This window comes from Lissotriton helveticus, chromosome 11, assembly GCF_964261635.1.
Source record: "Lissotriton helveticus chromosome 11, aLisHel1.1, whole genome shotgun sequence".
NCBI lineage: Eukaryota > Metazoa > Chordata > Amphibia > Caudata > Salamandridae > Lissotriton > Lissotriton helveticus.
The window spans coordinates 422,380,897-422,401,891 of NC_136072.1; the positions used below are offsets into that span (position 1 = coordinate 422,380,897).

General features: G+C 43.6%; 1 protein-coding gene and 1 long non-coding RNA gene across 2 annotated transcripts in view; both read right to left on the reverse strand.

Annotated features, from left to right (window-relative positions):
- The window catches only part of LOC144792850 (uncharacterized), a 42,080-nt gene extending 28,128 nt beyond the window's left edge, over positions 1-13,952 (reverse strand). Inside the window, exons 1-3 of the mRNA XM_078668047.1 lie at positions 13,859-13,952; positions 2,797-2,916; positions 1,754-1,852 (exon numbers count right to left, since the gene is read on the reverse strand). Coding sequence (XP_078524173.1) covers positions 1,754-1,852; positions 2,797-2,916; positions 13,859-13,912 — 273 coding nt within the window. The 5' untranslated portion in view covers positions 13,913-13,952. The remainder of the gene's footprint in view (positions 1-1,753; positions 1,853-2,796; positions 2,917-13,858) is intronic.
- Positions 13,953-18,066: 4,114 nt separating this feature from the next.
- Positions 18,067-20,779, reverse strand: LOC144791002 (uncharacterized). Its single transcript, XR_013602270.1, has 3 exons — positions 20,658-20,779; positions 18,516-18,556; positions 18,067-18,202 (listed from the first exon to the last, which is right to left on the reverse strand). It is a non-coding gene; the product is annotated as an uncharacterized LOC144791002 (long non-coding RNA).
- Positions 20,780-20,995: the final 216 nt, after the last annotated feature.

A 20,995-nucleotide genomic window follows, 5' to 3' on the forward strand; every position in this document is an offset into this window, starting at 1 on the left:
ATACATGCCCTTTGGGCATGTGTGTGCGGCACATGCCACCTCCAAAAATGCCAAATTGTGCATTTTTTAAAGATTTCGCAAATTACCATCAACTACAAGTTGGTGGTAATTTGCGATTTCTTAACCAAAATTCGCAATTCAAAAATGCTACATACATAGCATTTAATGAATCGCAAAATTGTGATTCCTTAAATGCTATGGCAAAGTAAGGAATCGCAAATTTTTGCTATTCTTAATTTGCGAATTTTTGATGCATGTCAAAACATGCAAATAGACCGTTTGCGATTCGCAAAGGCCTTTGCGATTCGCAAAAGGCTTGATACATCTAGGCCTAAATATTGAGGAAAAAAATACAAAAAGAAAAGTGAGAAACTGATATTTTAAATGTTAATGCTGTATAAGTATCTGAAAATTATTTTATAGGATTTTATTCTTGTTGTAAGGTACACAAATCCAAAATCCTGTGCCTAACCATAATGCTATCACTATCACTTGCCCATTGCTATTATGTACTATAACCGAAACCCAAACCCCCTAACACTAGGAGGATAATATACCCACCACTTTTCATAGACCTGAACCTAGTTCATTCCAGCAAAGTATGCTTAACAATATTCTTTACCCTAACCCTGTATCATGCCCATACTTCATCTCTAGCCATAAAGTTATCCCTAAGACTAACATTAAACAAGAACTGTTCCGTAACTGGCACAATATACGCAACATGAAGTCAATCTCTATCCTTTATGCTTACATTAACTCTACACCTAACTTTAATGTGTACCATTACCCTTACTCTAACTCTTATTCACACACACACACACAACCTCAAAGGCGGCAGGAAGGCCACGAAGAAAATGCCCTGCAAAACCAATGATCCAGTGAATATTGCCTTACCCGGCTGCCTAAATCAACCCTGGCCTCAGTGTCACCCAGCCCCCAAATACAATGATCCTCCCTGGCCTTGTCCTAGGCATAGGGGATATGTGTGGTTCTCTGCCCCTGCAACGCAATCACACTGCCTTACCCATGTGTCAGGGTGAGTTGTTCACGTTGGCCTCATGAAGGCCCATCCTCAGACAGGAGAGGTAGTCCTGTAACACAACACACGCTGGTGCCGGTTGCCTCCTGGCCCGGGCAAGTCACCATTTCAGTAGGAGTTTAGAACACAGTAAGCTGTGTGCTATAGAATATGGACTCAGCCGCATACCTTTCCTCAATGTAACTGTATTCTGTAGATACAGAGCCCAGCCTTTACCCAGGCCTGTTGTTTGATATCGAGTACCACTCCCCCCTTGAGTCCAGGGCCTGGTCTTAGACCCGGTCTTGTATTGAACACCCACATTCCTAAATGTAAGTTGTCTTGGAGGGTGGCATTTCCGTTGGTGGTCTATTACTTCCGAAGTCATGAGTAAATCAAAGGAGAAAGTAAAGGTTGAATGACTTGTTTTTATGGTAAATTTAAGCGATTGTTGCATTTGGTATCATAAGCCCCTTCAAAATAAGTTTTCTAAACAAATTACTAAATTTCTTCAACAAATGTTATATACACAATGGGGAATGGAAGCTGCACTGGCAATTTATTTGATACAGTTTTGTTTTCGGAATTGTAGACTGCCTACGTCTTTAGACATATTTTAGCTTTTCTTTCTCATAAACTTTTATCTAATTGTAAAATACATTTAATAAATGTGAACCGCCGCTGCTGAAGAAAGTTTGAAATATGAGACAAAAAGAGATGCATGGTTCTTACCAGCTCAATATCAGAAAGACAACCCTTGTACGCTTCAAGTACCTGCCGGCATGCGAAAGGATGAACCTTGGCACATGTTTGGAAACCAATTACTATGCCCTGCAAATAGGGAAAGACAACTCACAGCCTCAGGGAGACAATAGACATTAACCAAACACAGACATTTAGCACAAGAGATTTCATATCAGAAAGAAAGGATAAAGCTGGTTCTTGATTTCACATTCAGTGTTTACAGCTGGTATTGGGGAATGATTGTCAACTAGTAAAGCAAATATATTAAGTGGCCTGAAAGCATGATTTAAGGATACCTTTATACAGCTATGCTGGAGGGCCTTTAACATGTTACTTAAAAAGCATCTTTGGACAATCGATGAGAGTTTCGTCACTATTTGTTTTCTGTCACTTTGTTCTCTCTGGTGTTTCACATAAAGGAACTGCAAGGACCGTTCAATACACAAGCCTTCTTTACAACAAAGGAGTGTGATTTCTTTAGAAGGGGTGCTTATCCTTTCTTCCTCATGTCTATTGTTGTCTATTTTGAAGGCCTTTCTGAGAGAGTCATTTCAAAGCCTTCACATAGCTTTATATCTTTCACCGCTTTATCTGCTACATTGATTAAACTTGATTTATCTTGTTCAAACACTGGCTTCTATCAAGAGAGATCACCTAAAGAGGCTCCTAACTATCCCTGATGAATTGCATTATTAGTCACCTGAAAAAAGGAGCTCTACATTTAGTTTCTGCTAACTTAGTCCTCATCTACTCTGTAGAGGGGTTTCACTGTAATATAATTTGGCTATGCACAGAGTACAAAATCACACTATTGGGTGAGAGGAAGTACTGAGTGAGGAATGTTTCACCGGTCATCAATAATTTACCAGCAAGCTCTATGAATGAAGTTACAAACCTACACAATGTACATCCAGATGCTCCACAGCCCCATATGACTACCTACTCAACTTGTTTTTGTTGTGGTTGTACAGGGTGAAATACCCTAGGGAAATAAATCTATGATAATTGTAAGAAATACACTTGATACTTACTGCATGGTGAGGTGTAGCGATGAACCTAGTAGATTCGAACATGCTTCGAAGGAAGGGTAAGATCAGTGCAGTATCATCACAGCTGGCCATGCACTTACCAAGGCACTGGAAAATAAAACCCTAATATGGGAGTGAATTAAAGACAGTCTGAGTTAAGAATAAACAGCATCTCCTGCTCACTCTATGAAAGTCTTACTTATATTGGAGTATTCATCTTTGATTCACTCTACACACATATTTGTCTCCCACTTTCAAATAGCACTTAATAAGTTGAGTGAAATGTTTGTTATCTTATGTATAGTATAGTTATATTTTCTGGACATTGTAGAGATTTGTATATGGCCCTGAATATGACTCAAAACAAGGTAGTGAGGGGTAATGTGAGCCAATGAAGGTCCAGTACCTAGGCTCTGAAAGTGCGAATGCAGAAACCAGTGGAAATACTGCTCCTTTCAGAAAGCAAAGTAGAAAGAAAGGCGGACAAAGAAAGGGGAATCCTAAGGAGTTTTTCTTGGTGCCTTCACAAATCCATGAGCATGTAATGTCTCATAATCAAGGGTGTTCTTCATAGGGATGGTAATGCAATGCCCTATGAGCCCCACAAAGGGTCGCTTCAGCAGAGATCTTTTTATTTTTGCCATCTGATGAAAGTGCCAGTGTGAGGGCGTTTTGAATGTGTGAGGTTGAGTGACTGTGTATAGTGAAATGAAGAGTGACTAAAAAGAGGCATTCAACTGGACTTTAAACTGATGGTTTCCATGGCAGGTTTAAAAAAACATAATTTGGTACGGGCGACTACAGGGAGGTAATGTATCCAAGTAGCCTAAATCTGTGAATGTGGTCAGGTCAACGTGTTTCTTGCCTGTTGGCCCAAAAAGTATCTGTAACACTTCTGCAGGACCTAAAAAAGGGAGAGCTAAACCTACCCCACATCTAAGATGTGATATAAAGTGTAGGTAATTCCCTAAAAGAAAATACCTTTGTATAAAAAGTTAAAAATTGATCGTCCAACTTAGAAAAAAATGAGAAAATGAAGAAAACACACAGGGGTATATTATCAAGGGGTTTTATCTCCGCTTTTTTGGCTTTAAAAGCAAAGAAAGCGGAGATAAAATTATCTCCCTATTACCAAGCTGTCGCTAACACCAGTTAGCGACAGCTAATAGGAGATAGCGACCATCATGGGCCCCACTTTGCATGTCAGTGATATTTATCACTAATGATATGCAAAGTGGGCGTGCCAAGATGTTAGCGACTGGAAACCGTCGCTAACATCGCTATCTCCTATTACCAACTTTTGGAGATGTTTGCGCTAAGGGCGAATATCTCCAAAAGCTAACACCTGCCCTGAGCAGTTCTTAGCCATGTTATCCAATGGGAGGTGGATAACATGGCTAAGAGCATTTGCTCGATAATGCATGAATATCGCTGACTTTTCAGCGATATTCATGCATTGCGGGCGTTTTTTATCGCATTTGCGATAAACCTTGCTAATAGCAAGGTTTATCTGCGATAAAAATCGCCGATGTGCGGCGATAATTTTTGTCTCTAAACAAGTTAGAGACAAAAATTATCGCTAGTTGTTGATAATATACCCCACAGTAAACAAATGTTTTGCATGTATGGGCCAATGTGTCTCCAGGATCGCTTTTCCGGGACACTGTATGTGCATGCTATTGTTATGGCTGATCAGTCGCCACAATGTGAAGGAAGTAAAAAACACACTAGTACATGTAATATAGCAGAACAGGCAAGTGGACATACAGGTAACAGACAACATAAAACCAATCTGTGTTGATGTTACACAGTGTGCCACAAGTTGTCCTCAGGAGTGAGTGAAGGGTCTTTCCCTTTGGATCAGTGACCAATAGGTCAAAAGCAGAGTGTAGCACTCAGATGCTAACTGTGGAAAGAACAATGATAGTCAACATAAAGAAACAGCAAGTCAAGGGGACCCAAATTGCCTTGGGGTGAGAAAAAAAAGAAAAACAGAGAGTTTTCAAGAGATGCAAACCATACTCATGCGGTTTCTGTACAGAGAGCGCAGGAGACCTACCATCCTCTGTTCATCTGGATTGAGACTGAGCAGGGGAGAAGACCCGTCTTTTAAGGTGCAGGTAATTGTAGTGATCGTCCTTGGGTGGGGTGCATGTGACCGTGGGAAGGAGTGATGACGCACTGGGCCCCTTGAGATTCCAGAGCCATGATTTGCTTTTAAGTGTACCCAGAAACTGAAGGACCTCCTGGTAAACACCAGACCTCATATTCAACAGTCCCACATGCAGAACACCTTGTGGGCCTTACCACCTGTCACAGGGCACTATCCCTGTGGGTCCTACGGTGTATGCCCACTGACTAAACATTCCTAAGAGGTAAGGTTGGGTCCCCAATTCGCCTGGAAACAGAAAAGTCACAGTAACTGCAGTACAAAAAACTGTGTTTACCTGATCACCTGCCTTTGTGGCCTTCATTACGCGGGAATGACCACGAGCGTTATCGAACCAAGAATAATGGATCACTGGAACAACATATGCTGCAGACACAGCACTACAACAATTTTGTAGTGCTCTACAGATGACCTCCAGCAGATCATTTTGGAAGCTATTAATTCATGGAGCCCTTTAAACCTTTTCAGAATGGAGCAAGGGTGGATTTTATGCCTCTCCACCAACAGCAAAGGTTTGAAAGATGAAATCCTCTAGTGTGAGGTGTAATTCAGTCCCCTGTGAAATCAGATACTCTTTTACTGTGGCTGGATTGGCATTTTCTTCATACATGGGGCCTGATATACCATATCACCATTGACTCCATGCCCGGCTATGGAGTCCCAGCCACCACACTAAGCAGTGCTTATGATAAGCATTTTGCGACTTGGCATTGGTCTCTTCTTCAGTAACACAAATGATTCTGTTGATACCAATGACGTGGTACCCTCCAATAAGAAACCATTTAACTGTCTTAGTCTACTATTTGAGATGAACAAGTTACTTACCTTTGGTAACGCTTTTTCTGGTGGATACAGTATCTGCCTGTGGATTCCTCACCTTGTGAATATCCCCCTGCGTCAGCAACGCTCAGAAAATTCTTTGTAGCTCGCCGGCGTGGACGACGTCACAGGAACGCACGACATCGCGCGTGGCTCCGCTGACGTCACCGACTCCATAATATGCCTATGCCGGCGTGATGCCATCAGTACCGCCCTTTTTTCCGTGCCTTCGAGGCACACGGACGGACCAACAACAATAGATATATACACAGTATACACAGTACAAACTAGTCAAGGTAACACACATAGTGTGAATATAACATAGTAAATCATGTACAAGAACACACTTCCTTTGAGGATAACATGTATACATTAAAAAAAACATTATCAGAAATTCAGGTATAGAAGTGTGGACAACGGGGAGGCGGGTGGGCATGTGAGGAATCCAAGGCAGATACTGTATCCACCAGAAAAAGTGTTACCGAAGGTAAGTAACTTGTTCTTTCGATGGACAGAACGCGCAAAGTGGCCGTCCCTCCTCACTTCGGTATCCAAGCAGTAATGCTTCGCGAAAGTGTGGAGGGAGGCCCAAGTTGCCTTTTTACAAATGTCCTCTACGGGAACACCCCTAGACAAAGCAGATGTTGATGACTTTACTCTAGTAGAGTGAGCTCTTATACCCTCTGGAGGGTCCTTACCAGCCAGGGCGTAGCAGATCTTGATGCATAGAATAATCCATCTCGAAAGTGTGCGCTTGTGCACAGCTCTTCCTTTTCTGCAGCCAGCAAATCCAACAAATAACTGGTTATCCACTCGATAGTCCTTTGTCTTATCAAGATAAAAGCTAAAGCTCACCGCCCTCTTAGGGTCCAGACAGTGAAGCCGTTCCTCCTCCTTGGAAGGGTGAGGGGGAGGATAGAAGGTAGGAAGGGTATTAGACTGTCCTAGATGGAAGGGAGTTTCCACTTTAGGCAGAAAAGCAGCCCTGGTCCTAAGAACCATTCGTTCAGCATGAATGGTCAAGAATGGGGGCTTCGAACTAAGAGCTTGAAGCTCAATTACCCTCCTTGCCGAGGTAATAGCAAACAGGAAGACCGTCTTAAAATACAAAAGTCTCAAGGGACACTTGTGCAAAGGGACACTTGTGAAAAAAGTTCGAAAGGAGAACCCATCAGATAAGTAAGCACCAGATTCAAGTCCCATTGAGGTACAATAAAGGGAGTAGGAGGAAATTTATTCGTAAGGCCCTTTAGAAATCTTAAAACAACAGGAGACTTAAATAAGGACGGCTGATCCAGCAGGCAAAGAAATGCCGACAAAGCCGAAAGATAACCTTTGACTGTAGCAACAGCAAACCCTTGCTGCGCTAAAGAAAGAGCAAATTGAAGTATATCTGATAAACGAGCCATCAAAGGATCGATGGATTTCTCCCAATACCAGGAAACAAACCGAGACCACCTATAAGAATAGATAGACTTGGTGGAGTCACGTCTGGCCGATAGAATGACATCCACCACATCATGTGGGAGAGAAAAGGAATTCAGGTTGCCCCGTTCAATCTCCAGGCATGAAGGTGTAAGGTCTGTAGGTGGGGGTGTAGAACCTGCCCCTCCATCTGAGAGAGGAGATCTGCCCTGAGAGGGAGACGGAACGGCGGGCACGAGGAGAGGTGGAGAAGATCTGTGTACCACACCCTTCTCGGCCAATCCGGGGCAATCAATATGACTTGGGCCCGGTCTTGGCGTATTTTCCTCAGAACCCGAGGAATCAAGGGTATGGGAGGAAACGCGTAAAGGAGTTATGAGCCCCAACTCAACTGAAACGCATCCCCCAAAGCTCCCTGCATCGGATACTGGAGACTGCAGAATGACGGGCAGTGAGCATTCTTGTGAGTGGCGAACAGGTCCACCTGAGGAGTTCCCCACGTCCGAAAGACGTGACAAGCTACCTCTGGATGAAGCCTCCACTCATTCTCGGCCGAGAACTGCCGACTGAGACTGTCTGCACGCAAGTTCAGAACTCCGGCCAGATGATTTGCCATCAGACAAATCTGATGGTCCTGAACCCAGGACCAGAGACGCAGAGCCTCTCTGCAGAGACACTGCGACCCCACTCCTCCCTGTTTTTTGACATACCACATCGCGGTGGTGTTGTCCGTCAGGACTTGAACCAACCGCCCGCGAAGGGAAGAGAGAAAGGCCTTGAGTGGTAGACGTATCACCCGCAACTCTAGAAGGTTGATGTGAAGCAACCTTTCCTCTGGAGACCAAAGACCCTTGATCTTCAGATCCCCCAGGTGAGCACCCCACCCTAGAGTGGATGCATCCGTTATCACCGTGGCAACCGATGGAGGTAGATGGAAAGGCTTTCCTTGAGACAGATTGCCTTCCACGCTCCACAAAGATACATCCCCTGCAGCTTCTCTGGAGATCCTCACAGACTCCCTGAGATCTCTGTTGTGTTGATACCACTGCCTGCGGAGACACCACTGGAGTGCCCTCATGTGCCAGCGTGCATGGTTGATGAAACAGAATGCAGGAAGCCATCAGACCGAGCAGGCGAAGGACCTTCAGGACTGGAGCGACCGCTCCATTGTGAAATAAAGGAATCATTCCCTGTATGTTGAGAATCCTTTGAGGTGGAGGGAATGCTCGCCATACAGTTGTGTCCAGTACCGCACCTATGAACAGGTTGCTCTGGGAGGGCACCAGGTGAGATTTGGGTAAATTTATTGAAAAACCCAACCTGTACAAGAACTGAGTTGTGACTTGCAGATAATGGAGCACTGTCTCTGGAGATTCTGTTTTGATCAACTAATCGTCCAGACACGGGAATACAGGTATCTCCGACCTTCTGAGATGTGCTGCCACCACAGCCATCACCTTGGTGAAAACACGGGGTGCAGTAGTAAGACCAAACGGAAGGACCGCAAACTGGTAATGTTGCGATCCCACCGTGAAACGGAGATACTTTCTGTGCGACTTCAGGATAGGAATATGGAAATAAGCATCCTGCAAGTCGATCGACACCATTCTGTCCTCTTCCAGCAGCGCCTGAAGAACCTGAGCAAGGGTGAGCATCTTGAACTTCTCCTGTTTCAGGTAAAGGTTCAAGATCCTAAGATCCAAGATTGGACGAAGTCTGCCACCCTTCTTGGGAATCAGTAAATACCGGGAGTAGCATCCCTGACCCCTTTCCTGCTCCGGAAACACCTCTATCGCACCCTTTCGTAACAGTGGCAGGACTTCCTCCTGCAGGAGAAGTAGGTGGTCCACTGAGCAAAATCCTTGGCAAGGAGGGTAATCTGGAGGAAATTCCCGAAAGGGAAGGGCATACCCATTCTCTACAAGATTGAGAACCCAAAGATCTGATGTAACCGATTCCCAATCCCCTAGAAAATGGGTAAGCTGACCCCCTACAGGACCCGCATGATCCGGAATGGTGGATCTAGGGCTGCTTTGCTGATGGTGAAGGGGTTGGGAAGAGGAGGAGGAAGAGGAGGAGGAGGCTTGACGTCCTCGAGGACGAGCTCTTTGTTTGCCCCTGTAGGATTTATATATTGGATTTTGCTGTTGCTGCTGCTGTTGAGTTTGACGGTAGGGACGAAAGGACAAACGTCCAAAACCTCTATACCTCTTAGTCGCAGAACCTCTGGACTGCAGCCCCAAAGATCTGGCAGTAGCCCTACTGTCCTTAAATCTTTCCAAAGCTGCATCAGATTTTTTGCCAAATAGTCCAGCACCATCAAATGGCAAATCCAACAAGGCTGCCTGAACGTCCGCAGAAAAGTCAGATGACTTCAGTCAGGCAGCCCTTCTAGAGGCAACAGAAGTTCCCATAATGCGAGCAACTGAATCAGCAGTGTCAAGACCACTTTGAATCACTTGACGTGCAGCCGCCTGTGTATCGGCCAACACCTCATTAAAATCCTTCCTGATGTCCTCAGGAATTTTAGGAGCCAACTGCCGTACAGAGTCCATCAGGGCATGTATATATCTACCCAAGAGACATGTGGCATTGGTCGATTTTAGAGCCATACTTGCCGAAGAGAAAATCTTCTTCACAGTCTGATCCTGTTTCTTGGACTCCTTATCCCCAGGCACTTGAGGGAAAGCACCAACAGTCTTCTTCGAACAGGCTGCCTGTATAACCAGAATTTCAGGCAAAGGATGCGAGGATAGAAACTCAGGATCACCAGGTGCTATCCTATACCTCCTTGCAACACCCTTAACCACTGCAGGAGCTGTAAGAGGGCTGTTCCAAACCTCCAATATAGGCTCAGTCAAAGCCTCATTAAAAGGAAGCAATTGTTCCACAACTGAAGATGGGGAATGGAGGACCTCAGTCAAAAGATTAGACTTGTATTCAGCTGTAGGCAAAGTCAAATTTAAAAGATCCGCCGCTTTTTCGATGACCACATGGTATGGTGCAACGTCCTTTGAAGGGGCATCAGATACAGAGGACAGCTCCCATTCAGGGGAAAGCTCCAAACCACAAGCATCCCTCAAATCATCAAAATAGTCCTCCTGAAGCTCACCTTCTTCCACCTCAGCCTCAGCCTCTCTAAATCTTTGCTCCTCTATAAGGCGCTGAGCTTCCGCCTCGATCTCTCCTTCAAGAGTTGCGCCGTCGGATCCGTTACCGACTCCGACGGAGCCGGTGCCGGTATCGAGATCGGATCCAGTAGCCCAGGTCGCTGCTCACGAGGTCGAGTCGGAGCCGGCGACGATGGAATCGGCGTCGACCACCTCGGAGGCACCAAGAAATGCCAAGGCCGAGCCGGCGCCGGCATAAATGGCATGAAAGGAGCTGGAGCATAGGAGTGGGGAACTACTAAATTATATGCCAATGGACCCATGGGACCCAAAGGTGCACCAGAGGGGTACAAAGGTCTCGAGTAGACTCCATACATTGCGTTTAAAAACGAAGTAGGGTCTTGACCTGGAGCTGGGATGGGCGGGTAAGGACCCACAGGATGCTCTCTCGGAGGTTCCAGATTTGTCTCCTCTTCCACAGGCGAATGGACTGGAGTCATCGATCCCTCAGGTAATGGAGCCTCTTCTTCCTTCCGAGCCGGGGACGGCGCCGGAGAGGGATCTGATACCGGAGCCGGAGAACGCACTGGCGACTCCAAGGGCGAAGCCTCACCTTCTGGAACACCAGGTGAAGGAGACACCTCATCTTTTCTATGCCTCCTCTTAGGCGACTTCGGTCTCGACTCCGAGTCCTTACCGGAGTGATGTCGAGATCCATGCCTTCGCTTCTTATGCTTCTTCTTTGTTGACCTCGAAGCATGACCAGATGACGACCTCGAAGGCGACGCCGTGTGGGACCTCGACCTCGACCTCGACATTGACTTCGACTTCGACTTAGACCTCGCCCTACTCGAACGCGATCTTGAAGTCTTCTTTTCCTGTCTACCTTTCAACTTCACCACCAGAAGTTTCGCTTCCCTCTCTCGAAGAGCCTTCGGGTTCATCTTCTAACACGAAGAACAGCCTTTGACGTCGTGGTCCGAACTCAGGCACCAGATAAAATCCTCATGCGGGTCCGTAATCGACATCATCTTACCGCACTCCCCACATGGCTTGAACCCGGTCTTCTTAGATGACATCTTCAGCGAGAAACAAAGAAGCAAGAAGACACCAAACAGAGAAAACCAGTAACAAAGTTACCAACAGCTACAGAGGTTCCCCGAAACCGTTAGCGTCGACGACGTGGAAAAAAGGGAACTGATGTCATCATGCCGGCGTAGGCCTATTATGGAGTCGGTGACGTCAGCGGAACCGCGCGCGATGTCGTGCATTCCTGTGACGTCGTCCACGCCGGCGAGCTACAAAGAATTTTCCGAACGTTGCTGATGCAGGGGGATATTCACAAGGTGAGGAATCCACTGGCAGATGTATCCATCAGAAGCCGCCTTACTAATACCATTGACAACTTTGGTCGGCCTGCATTTGACCGCTACACACTCCAAGATGATACTTTTGCTACACAAGCACATGAGGGGCTTGCTCCTATCGGCTCTAGCCTACCTCTTCTCTTTCCTCTTCTCCTCATTTGACATTTCCCAATAGTGCTCAACAAGCATCCTAATCCATTGGGAATAGACCACTTGGCCGCCTCGTGTTACTTATTACATGAGGTGGCCTAGATTTCCAACATGAACACAGATGCCAATATCCCTAGATTCCACCATGAGGGATCGCTAGGAGTTATGTGCACCTGATTTGCTCTCCATCACTGTATATGCAAGAGTACTTAGGTGTACTATACTTTTCTCTTACCATTACCCTTGATTAACAAAACATTCAACTGTCTTAGTTTACTACTTAGACGCCACCTTACAAAAACCATGGATGACTTTGGGCTGCCCAGCTTTTAACCACTGCACACTCTGAGATAGGCACCACTGAGGCATGATATCTCTGTTACATCAGCACGTGAGAAGCTCACTCCTTTTGGCTCAAGCTCGCTCCTCCCCTCCTCTCCTCTCCTCATTGTCCACTAGGTCATCACTCCTTCCAGCTGCTGCCCACACCACACCTGAGGACAATCGCTCCAATTGCCCATACCTTCAATGACAGGTCTTCTCCTCTGCTCAGTCTCGTGCCAGGTAAGCAGAGGAGGGTAGGTCTCTTGTGCTCTCCATGCAGAAACCATGTGAGTATGGTTGCTTCTCTTGAAAACTTTTTCTTTTTCTTTTAACACTGAGTCATTTGGGTCCCCTTGATTTACTGTTTCTTTTTACTGACCATCATAGCTCTTTCCACTGTCAGCTGCTGAGCACTACCCTCTGCTTTTGACCTATAGGGCATAATTAATTGATCCAAAGGGTAAGACCCATCACTCACAATGGAGGACAACCAATCACTTATGATACGCTGAGGAACACAAACACAGATTGGTTTATTTTGTCTGTTCCATGTATGTTCACTTGCTTATTCTGTATATGTACTTGTGTGTTTTTCACTTCTTTCACGTTGTGGTGACTGGTCAGCGTCAAAAATAGCATGTGCATGTCTACCTTTAGAGACCTTATGATACAGTGATTTGGAAAATCGATTCTGGTGACACATTGAACCAAACATACAAAACATTTGTTTTCTGAGTGTTTTCTTTATTTTTTCATTTATGTTCTAGGTTAGATGATTAATTCTAAAGATTTTGAACCAGGTATTTTCCTCTAAAGGAATACCTCAGCAGCATATCATGTCTTAGGTGTGGGGTTGGACTATCCTCCATATTTTTGGGTCCTGACGAATCATTGTGGAACCTTTTTAGGCCATTGAAACCTGACCACACTAACAGATTTAGTCTACTTGGGTACATCATGCCCCTGTATTAGCCCCAACCAAATTATATTATTTTAATCCTACCAAGGGAACCATCACATTACAGTTCAGTTCGGCATCTCTTAGATAGTTTTAGTCTCCCTTTAGTTCACTGTACACATTTACATCACCCCTCACATTCAAAATGCCCTTACACAAGCACTTCTCATCAGACATCAAAAATAAAAAGATCTCCCCTAAAGTGACCCTTCTTGGGGTCCGTAGGGCATTATAGCGCTGGACCTATGAAAAGCAAGCCCACTATGAAGCATTACATCCTCAGTGATGTGTGAGGGCACCAAGAAATAATCCTTAAGATTCCCCCTTCTTTGCCCTCCTTCCTTTCTTCTTTGCTTTTTGATAGGAACAATACCCCCACTGCTTTTTGCATGAATATGGCCACACATCCCCTGAATGGGGATTGGCTCTAACATGAAGACTACCTATTGGCTAAAGGAGATCCATTAGGGAAATGAGTATGGCCCTGAAATGTTGTGGCTTTTATTTATTCAAGTGGAGAGGATTACCTCAGGGAGTTCATCTCCATCTGCTTCTTGGTAGGTCAGTCCTTCCAGGGAGTGGGAGAACCATACCTGATTTTCACAACAGGCTAAGCCCAATGCTGTGTACCCATATTATAGAAATTACCTTTAGTAATGGAATACACAGTTCTACCCTTCTCCGACTTTGTGTTAAAATTGACTTCCCCAATGGTTCAATACTGACCCTTGAGAGCACTAACCTCCTCATTCACATGATGGGCAAAACTGTCAATCTGTTCGGTGAGTTCTTCCATAAAAGAGACATGCCATTCTCTGTATGGGGCTTGTTTAAGGATAGTCCCAAGGAACTGCAAGGAAAACAGTGAGAGACTTTAATGCAGTAATAGAAAGGTAAATTCAGTATCCACGGCTGACGTCTGCAGTGATTTTGAGAAGATAAGGGTAAACAAACTTCAGCTAACAACCTCTGTAATGACGAAATTATATTTGGACAGAAGAACCAGAGAACACACACAGCAATGCTTAAATAGTGTGGTGTGATATCAGTGCTCAGAAGAAACAGGAGGCCTTGACAGTGGCCGTGATTTACACAGAAACACATGCAACAAAACCATGCTGCCCACAAATTATTGTGAAAAGAGCAACAGTGCAGCCATCCAGACAGAAAACACATTGAGACTATGCAACAATACCACATACTTAGAAGCAGAAAGCAAATACATTTTGGGTCTCCAGCATGGGGGCAGAATGTAAATTTCGTGTTAACAAGGGTGAAGACTGAACACAAGGAACATAAAATTGCATCTCAGGAGCACAATAGAAGCTCAGTGGAGTGTGATGGCCTGGCAAAACATACAGTGACAGAGTGACAATTCAAATGAAGATAGGGAGCATGGATCATGTGCTAATTCGATTACAGAATATGAATTTACTGATAATGTGGAATGCAGTGGGAAGAGTGATAGTGTGACAATCCAGGGAAAGAAGAACGTGCTAGTGTGACTATCCTGGGGGATAAAAAAGAGTCGGAGGAAACAATTACCAGTAGGGGGCTACATTTGTAGCCCTGTGCAACAACAGTCAGATTTATGAGTAATGCAATGATCACTGTAGAGCCTGTAATTTACATGGGTAAAACATGCAGATAAACTCTGATACATATAGGACTAGGTGTCGTAAGCATGCAATTTCCAGTTTTATGAGTATCAACTTGGGCAATAAGGTTTGTAATGCTTCTGGTAAATATTGCATATTAGTGAAATGTTATGTACCAAATACAGCTGCTCCCCCTCTGTGCCCAATCATAATCAACGTCATAGTAACGATCATAATCCATAGAAATAAGAGGGATATGGTGAGAATATTGCAACCTCATAGCAGAACAGCACTATGATGGGGTGAATTTAATATCTGCATATATTCACGCTGAATGAGTGGCTATGGAAAACAAAGAGACAAGCGTCATGTGTGACATTCATTAGCAATTCATCCTTACTGAAACAAGCGTGCATTTCCACTTTGCCAAGTCAAAGGTTCTTTCTGTGGAAGCTGAAATAGTAGTTGGTAAAAAAGAATAACATGTAAGTAAAAGTGAATAGCAAGCAACATTTCAAAGGCAATGTGCTTACATACCAAGCACTAGCAGAAGTAGATTTACACAATTCAAAGTGTGCAAAATGTGTTTGTTGGCTCAGCCTGTCCTGGGAATTGAGTTCAAGGTCATTAGTTGTTCATGTGCCCTTGATGTCACTCTTAGCTCCTTATATCTGGTTGTAATTTTAGGTTTATATATCCTGGTTTCCTTTCTTATATAACAGAAAGGTCACCACACCACTTGTTTGCAGAAAATCAGTTTATTACAGAGCTACTGCCAATAAGCATTTCAGCTGTCAGATGAAGCCTTGATCACAGAGGGGATAGCCGTTGTGGTTCAGAGTAAAAAAGTGCATATGTGCTCTAAAATTAAATACACATAGAAAAATACTCCTTTATTATATCAAAGACCAAAATATTTTGTAACACTTCTTAATTTGCTATAATACCCAATGTAACCCAATATAGTCCTAGGTAGTTGCACAAGCTTTTACCTACATTTGTCCTACCTTGCTCTACATAACAGTTCTGGCCCTGACCTTTTACCTAGTTAGTTGCTGCATAAATGTTGTGTAGTTTTCTAAAAAAACTAGCCTAATTTATTATGCATGAGGATTCTTAGTATCACAGCAGGATTATAATCTTCTGTATAAGGGTCACCACTATCGTCATCCTTGGCTGACATGCCCACAGTACCTTGGCATATCTAGGTAGAACCCCTGATGGTTCCTTTCAGGTATATAAGTACCACATCTTTGCTGGGCAAGCCGGAGGAGAAAAAGATTCTATGCTGACATGCTGACACGAGACGCTGAAGTCCCTGCATGCAGACACTCCAGTTAGCAGTCGTCTGACATTACTTGTGGGTTGTCCACTCGAGACCAAGATGGGGTCCTTTGCTATCTCACATCAGGTATTGGGGTTTTCTCTTTCCTAGGAGGTTCTTGGCTATACACCAACATACATGCTAGGTACACTTAGGTACATCTAGTTAGGGTTTGATTCGTAGGAGTAGGCACTATTAACTTCATGTATTTATATGTCTGCATATATTCACTATTTTAGCTCCATGGTAGAATTCTACTTTTTATTTACTCTATTGGTGCTTGTAATCGTCTATATCTGTTTCTGTCTCGTGCTTGTTGCAGCACATATATTTTATGCTAGAATGACTCTGGTTCAATAAATACTTATTGGAAACGCCCCCACCATTTAGTCTGTGTATCTCTCTGAGATAAAGTGAGCACAAGTGACCAAGCAAAAAGTATTGTACTGTTTCCATGACCCCTGAGGGGTCAGGGTTCTCATGTTCGATAGTTGTTAGAAACTATTCTCTCCTTGGTAAGGTTGTGGGGCTTATAGTGGCACTGTGAGCTAGCTGGTCTACATACTAACATATCCTTTGGGGGTATCTGGAATCAGTCTGGACACCAATCCCTTAGTTTATGTTGTCTAAAACGTGGAGATCCTTTATAGATTTGTAGGAACTACCCGACTAATTTTCATAAGTGACATTATAATTTGCAATTAATTCTACCTTAAAAACACAATAAAAAACTTCTGCATGATATCTGCTACACAGGCTGAAATATAAATCTTGTTTTTCAGAAAACAAGGGTGTGTAACCTTACAGAAATATGTATCAATCAATTTATTAACAACATAATATCACCAACTTTTCTAAATGTTCCTCCATGTGAACTTCTCACATAGTAGGATTCAATTAGGCGACATTTAAAACATTACTTTTAACTGCAACATATGGTTGTACCAGAGTTCTAACATATTCTTTCATATTAATTGCTGTGAAATACCCCGTTCATCCTTAGTCATCACACAAACAATGTTATGCCTGAGTACACTAATCTAACCTATAATGTACCCTGACTAATACCTACTTCTAATACAAACGGAGAGAGAGCGTTTGGTGTTTATAAATGTGTGTGCAAAATCTCTTCTGTATTGAGGCCACCAGGGGTCTTTGTTTCAAGTTTAGTCATTAGAAGAGTTGGTGCTACTGAGTTGTTACAATAAGTCACAATTGAAATAAAAGAAAAGGTGCCAAAACAGGAAGTGCTCTAAAATAATGTTGACCTTGGATATACTGAAGAAATATTTTTTTCTATGTTTATAGAATTTTTTGGCACATATGTACTTTAAAACACTGAATCAAGATGCCGCATTCTCATGTGATCAAGGCTGCGTCTGACAGATGAAGCGCTTCATGGCAGAAGCTTTGTATGAAACTGACTTTTTCGGCAAACCAATTTGTCAACGGCCTTTCTGTTATATGCGGAAGTAACCCAGAACATGCAAGAAGATACCTGACTCCGTTTCTGTTATTGCCTCATTCGGTTTGGAGTATGACATTGGCCAGCTACAAAGAAAGACTGTGACTATTTCTTTTTTTGCTTACTTATACAAGCCTTCAGCCAGACCTCCTCATCTGCTGGTCTAACGTGTCCTATCATTCACATTCTATTCTCTCCTCCACAGCATACATCATGGGCAAATTCTGCTGTTGGCTAACTTCACTGTGAACAATGGCGTTCTGCTTTTTCACAAGGAGCACATCCACACACAAATTATTTTCATTTAGTTCCAGGGACAACAATAAGAATGTTACCTTTTGAGACCATAAACAGTATTTTTTATCTTGGTATGTACCTGGTATCACCTCCCACAATGCAAGTTTATAAAAACAGTGAAAAAAACATGAGTGGACAAGGTCTAAAAGCTAGCAGCCAACACCAGACTTAATGGCTTTGTCATTGGTGAATGGTTGTTTGAAATGCCATTAATACTTGTTTAAATTGTGTGCTCACTGGTTCATGCTTTGGGGTCTCACCTTCTAAATATGTTATCAGCGGGGGGATCTTCATTCTGAGGAGTTTTGCTAGAAATGGGTAATTTGCAGGAATCAGGCGCTCGAGAAGAGCCAAGACTGAAGTTCCCCTTTCGACATCCCAGCGAGGATATGAAGAAATTACCTGAAAACCCACAACAAAGAATTCAGAAAGTGATTCTTTCATGAGTTCCTATTCTCTAGCCTTTAAAACTTCTGGACATGCGACCTTGTTCTCTACGCAGTACTTAGTACCAACCACATTTTGGCTGTTTCTGTACAATGTAAGTAGCATGTCGTACTGATAACCAATTGACTGGAAATAAAACCATCAAATTCAAAAGGATAAAAGCTGAGTTGAATTCAAGATCTCTATTAGCAGGTTGCATAGAAATGGCAGCAAACAACTTGGGAAGAGGGATCTGGTGGAATATGATGAGGTGGAATGTGATACTCACCAGCAATCTTATGAAGAGTCTGTGTATTGGAATTTCTTTAGCTATTTAGGTACAAAAGAACAAAGACATGTCATGCTCAATCCATAAATTACTGAGCAATACTTGCCAAAGGAAGACATATGGCTGACACACACACTTAAGACACCCAGTAGTACCTGTAAAGAAGATGATGGGTGATGGGTGGCATTTCAATGACCCTCTAGCGGTCATGAGGATGCTTTGAAATTCCTGCAAATACTGGCAAAGGCACCCCTACTACTAAGGAGCGCCCAGGGGTGTACATTACCTTGACAGCCTATGCTGCAATTCTCTTCCTCCCTCCCTTAGCGGTTGCTGTCAAGGAATGAAAGCTGGAGGTGGAGCTACCTAAGCTGCCATGCACAGGTTCCTGCTACAGCTTTCACTGAGGGATAGAAGACTCCATTGGGATAAGAGAGGATGCATCAGGAGCCGTGGACGTGCTTTACATCCTGAAGGACCATGGAAAAATGGGAGCCATTTTCTGACAGCGGACACTCCAGAACAAAAGAGGACTCCAGAACATGTTCTTGCATATCTATTTTCTAATAAGATTAATGACCTGGGGCAAGCAAGAACAAGCACATATTTTGACTGTTCGATTCTGCTCAGGACTCCTAACATGAGTGACAAATAAATAGACTATGATACCATCTGCCCAGGTCACTTGCACTTTATCAACACATCCACTGGAAAGTTGAGCGGGGAGAGCTAATTGGAACCCTGGAATTATAGCAATTACAGGTATTCACCACCAGATGCGAATCTCCTTCGTAACCTTGGAGTCAGTCAAAATATTTATTTTCACTTACCATCATTGAGCATGCATCCCAGCTTACAAGTGAGGGCCAATAACTAGCATTTTAGTCTGGAGCTGAAGTCCAAAATGTTGAACCAGAAACATTGCAGAGACAAATATCATAACTAAAAGTAACTCCATGGTCGGCAAAAGTAACAACACATAAATAGGTACCATACCCAGCAGGGCATGATCAACATACTATACAGAAGTAACATCATGGAGAGCAAAAATACTCCAAGGTTTGAAGAGGAGCATTAGAGCCCTGAGTAGCCTCATGGTGTGTGGCAATCTGGGGCAGTTAGTACATTGCATTTAGGGGGTAGGAGCATTAACCAGACTAAGAACTGAAACAAACAGGAAAGTAACTTTATGTCTGGCAAACTACAAAAAGTATATAGGGATTATTTACAAGCCCCTTGTGCCACCTGTGCATCACTTTTTGAGACACACCAGCAGTGCAACCTGCTGCTCCATATTTACAAGGACAGGTAAAGCCACCCTGCGTGGCTTTTAATGCCCTTGTAAATACGGCCCCTTTACACGCAACACTTTGTGTGGAACAGTTGTGACATGGGTTTTGCTGTGAGATTTCCTACACAACACCCAAGGCTTCGGTCGCATTTGCAGATTTACAAGAAATAGTACACCTGGAAATGTGTCAGAATGCTACACCTCCCCAGGGGGGGTATAGGAAGGTGCAACAAGAACAAATGTTTTTATTTCTCCTCGTTGTTTACCTCTTTCTATGTGTACTGCATACTGCAGCACATTTAGGAAGAGGAAATCACCTATTGTGATTGTTTTTGTGCACAAAGGTATGCCTAACTGCATAAAAACAAAGATATGCCTTACTTCACCAAAACAATCATCCCTGTGACACAGCCACCCTTGCACCATGGTACAAGGGTGCCTTCATAGGTGCATGGCAGCTAATTATGCACCAGAACTAGGAGAGCAAAGGAATCCATTATATCATTGTAGATATGAAGCATCCCGGTGCTTCGGAATTAACGCAGCGTGACACAGCCAAATGGCTTGAGGCACAGCAATTAGTTAATTCCTTGTGAATAAGGCTCACAGCGAGCAGCAACATCAGCACAGATACATATATCTCTAAAAGGAGAGCAATACATGTTATTTGAAATATTGACACCCACATTCTATAGTAACTCAACCATAACATCCTGAGCTAATGAACTGGTTCTTCAACTCATGCCTGATCATGACAAAGTAAGAGGGGATCTGGGGAATGGAGGAGGAAGCATTATCCACCTTCAATGGTAGATCCCACTGTGTCAATGAGTAGGATGCTTAAGACTCACCACATTCATGAAAGTTGATGCTTGCTTTCTTATCTACAACGAGTAGCATCTGGCACAGTGCTGGCACAGATGAAGTATAGTCATCTTCCAGCATGTAGCTCAAAATCTCTTTCCAAAATCCCTGCAAGAAAAGAGCAGCGAATGTGTTATTAGTATCATTAGCATTTAATAAGGCTGCATTCCCACAGATAAACAGTCATAGCAAGTGGGAGGGTTTCTGGTGGGTCTTCTGGAGATGGGGCTACATTTGAATTATCCCCTTCCTGATACCATTCCTTGCTGATGGGGTCCAAGACAGATTGCTGGTATTACACTGATGTGGCACCAACCCTGTTCAA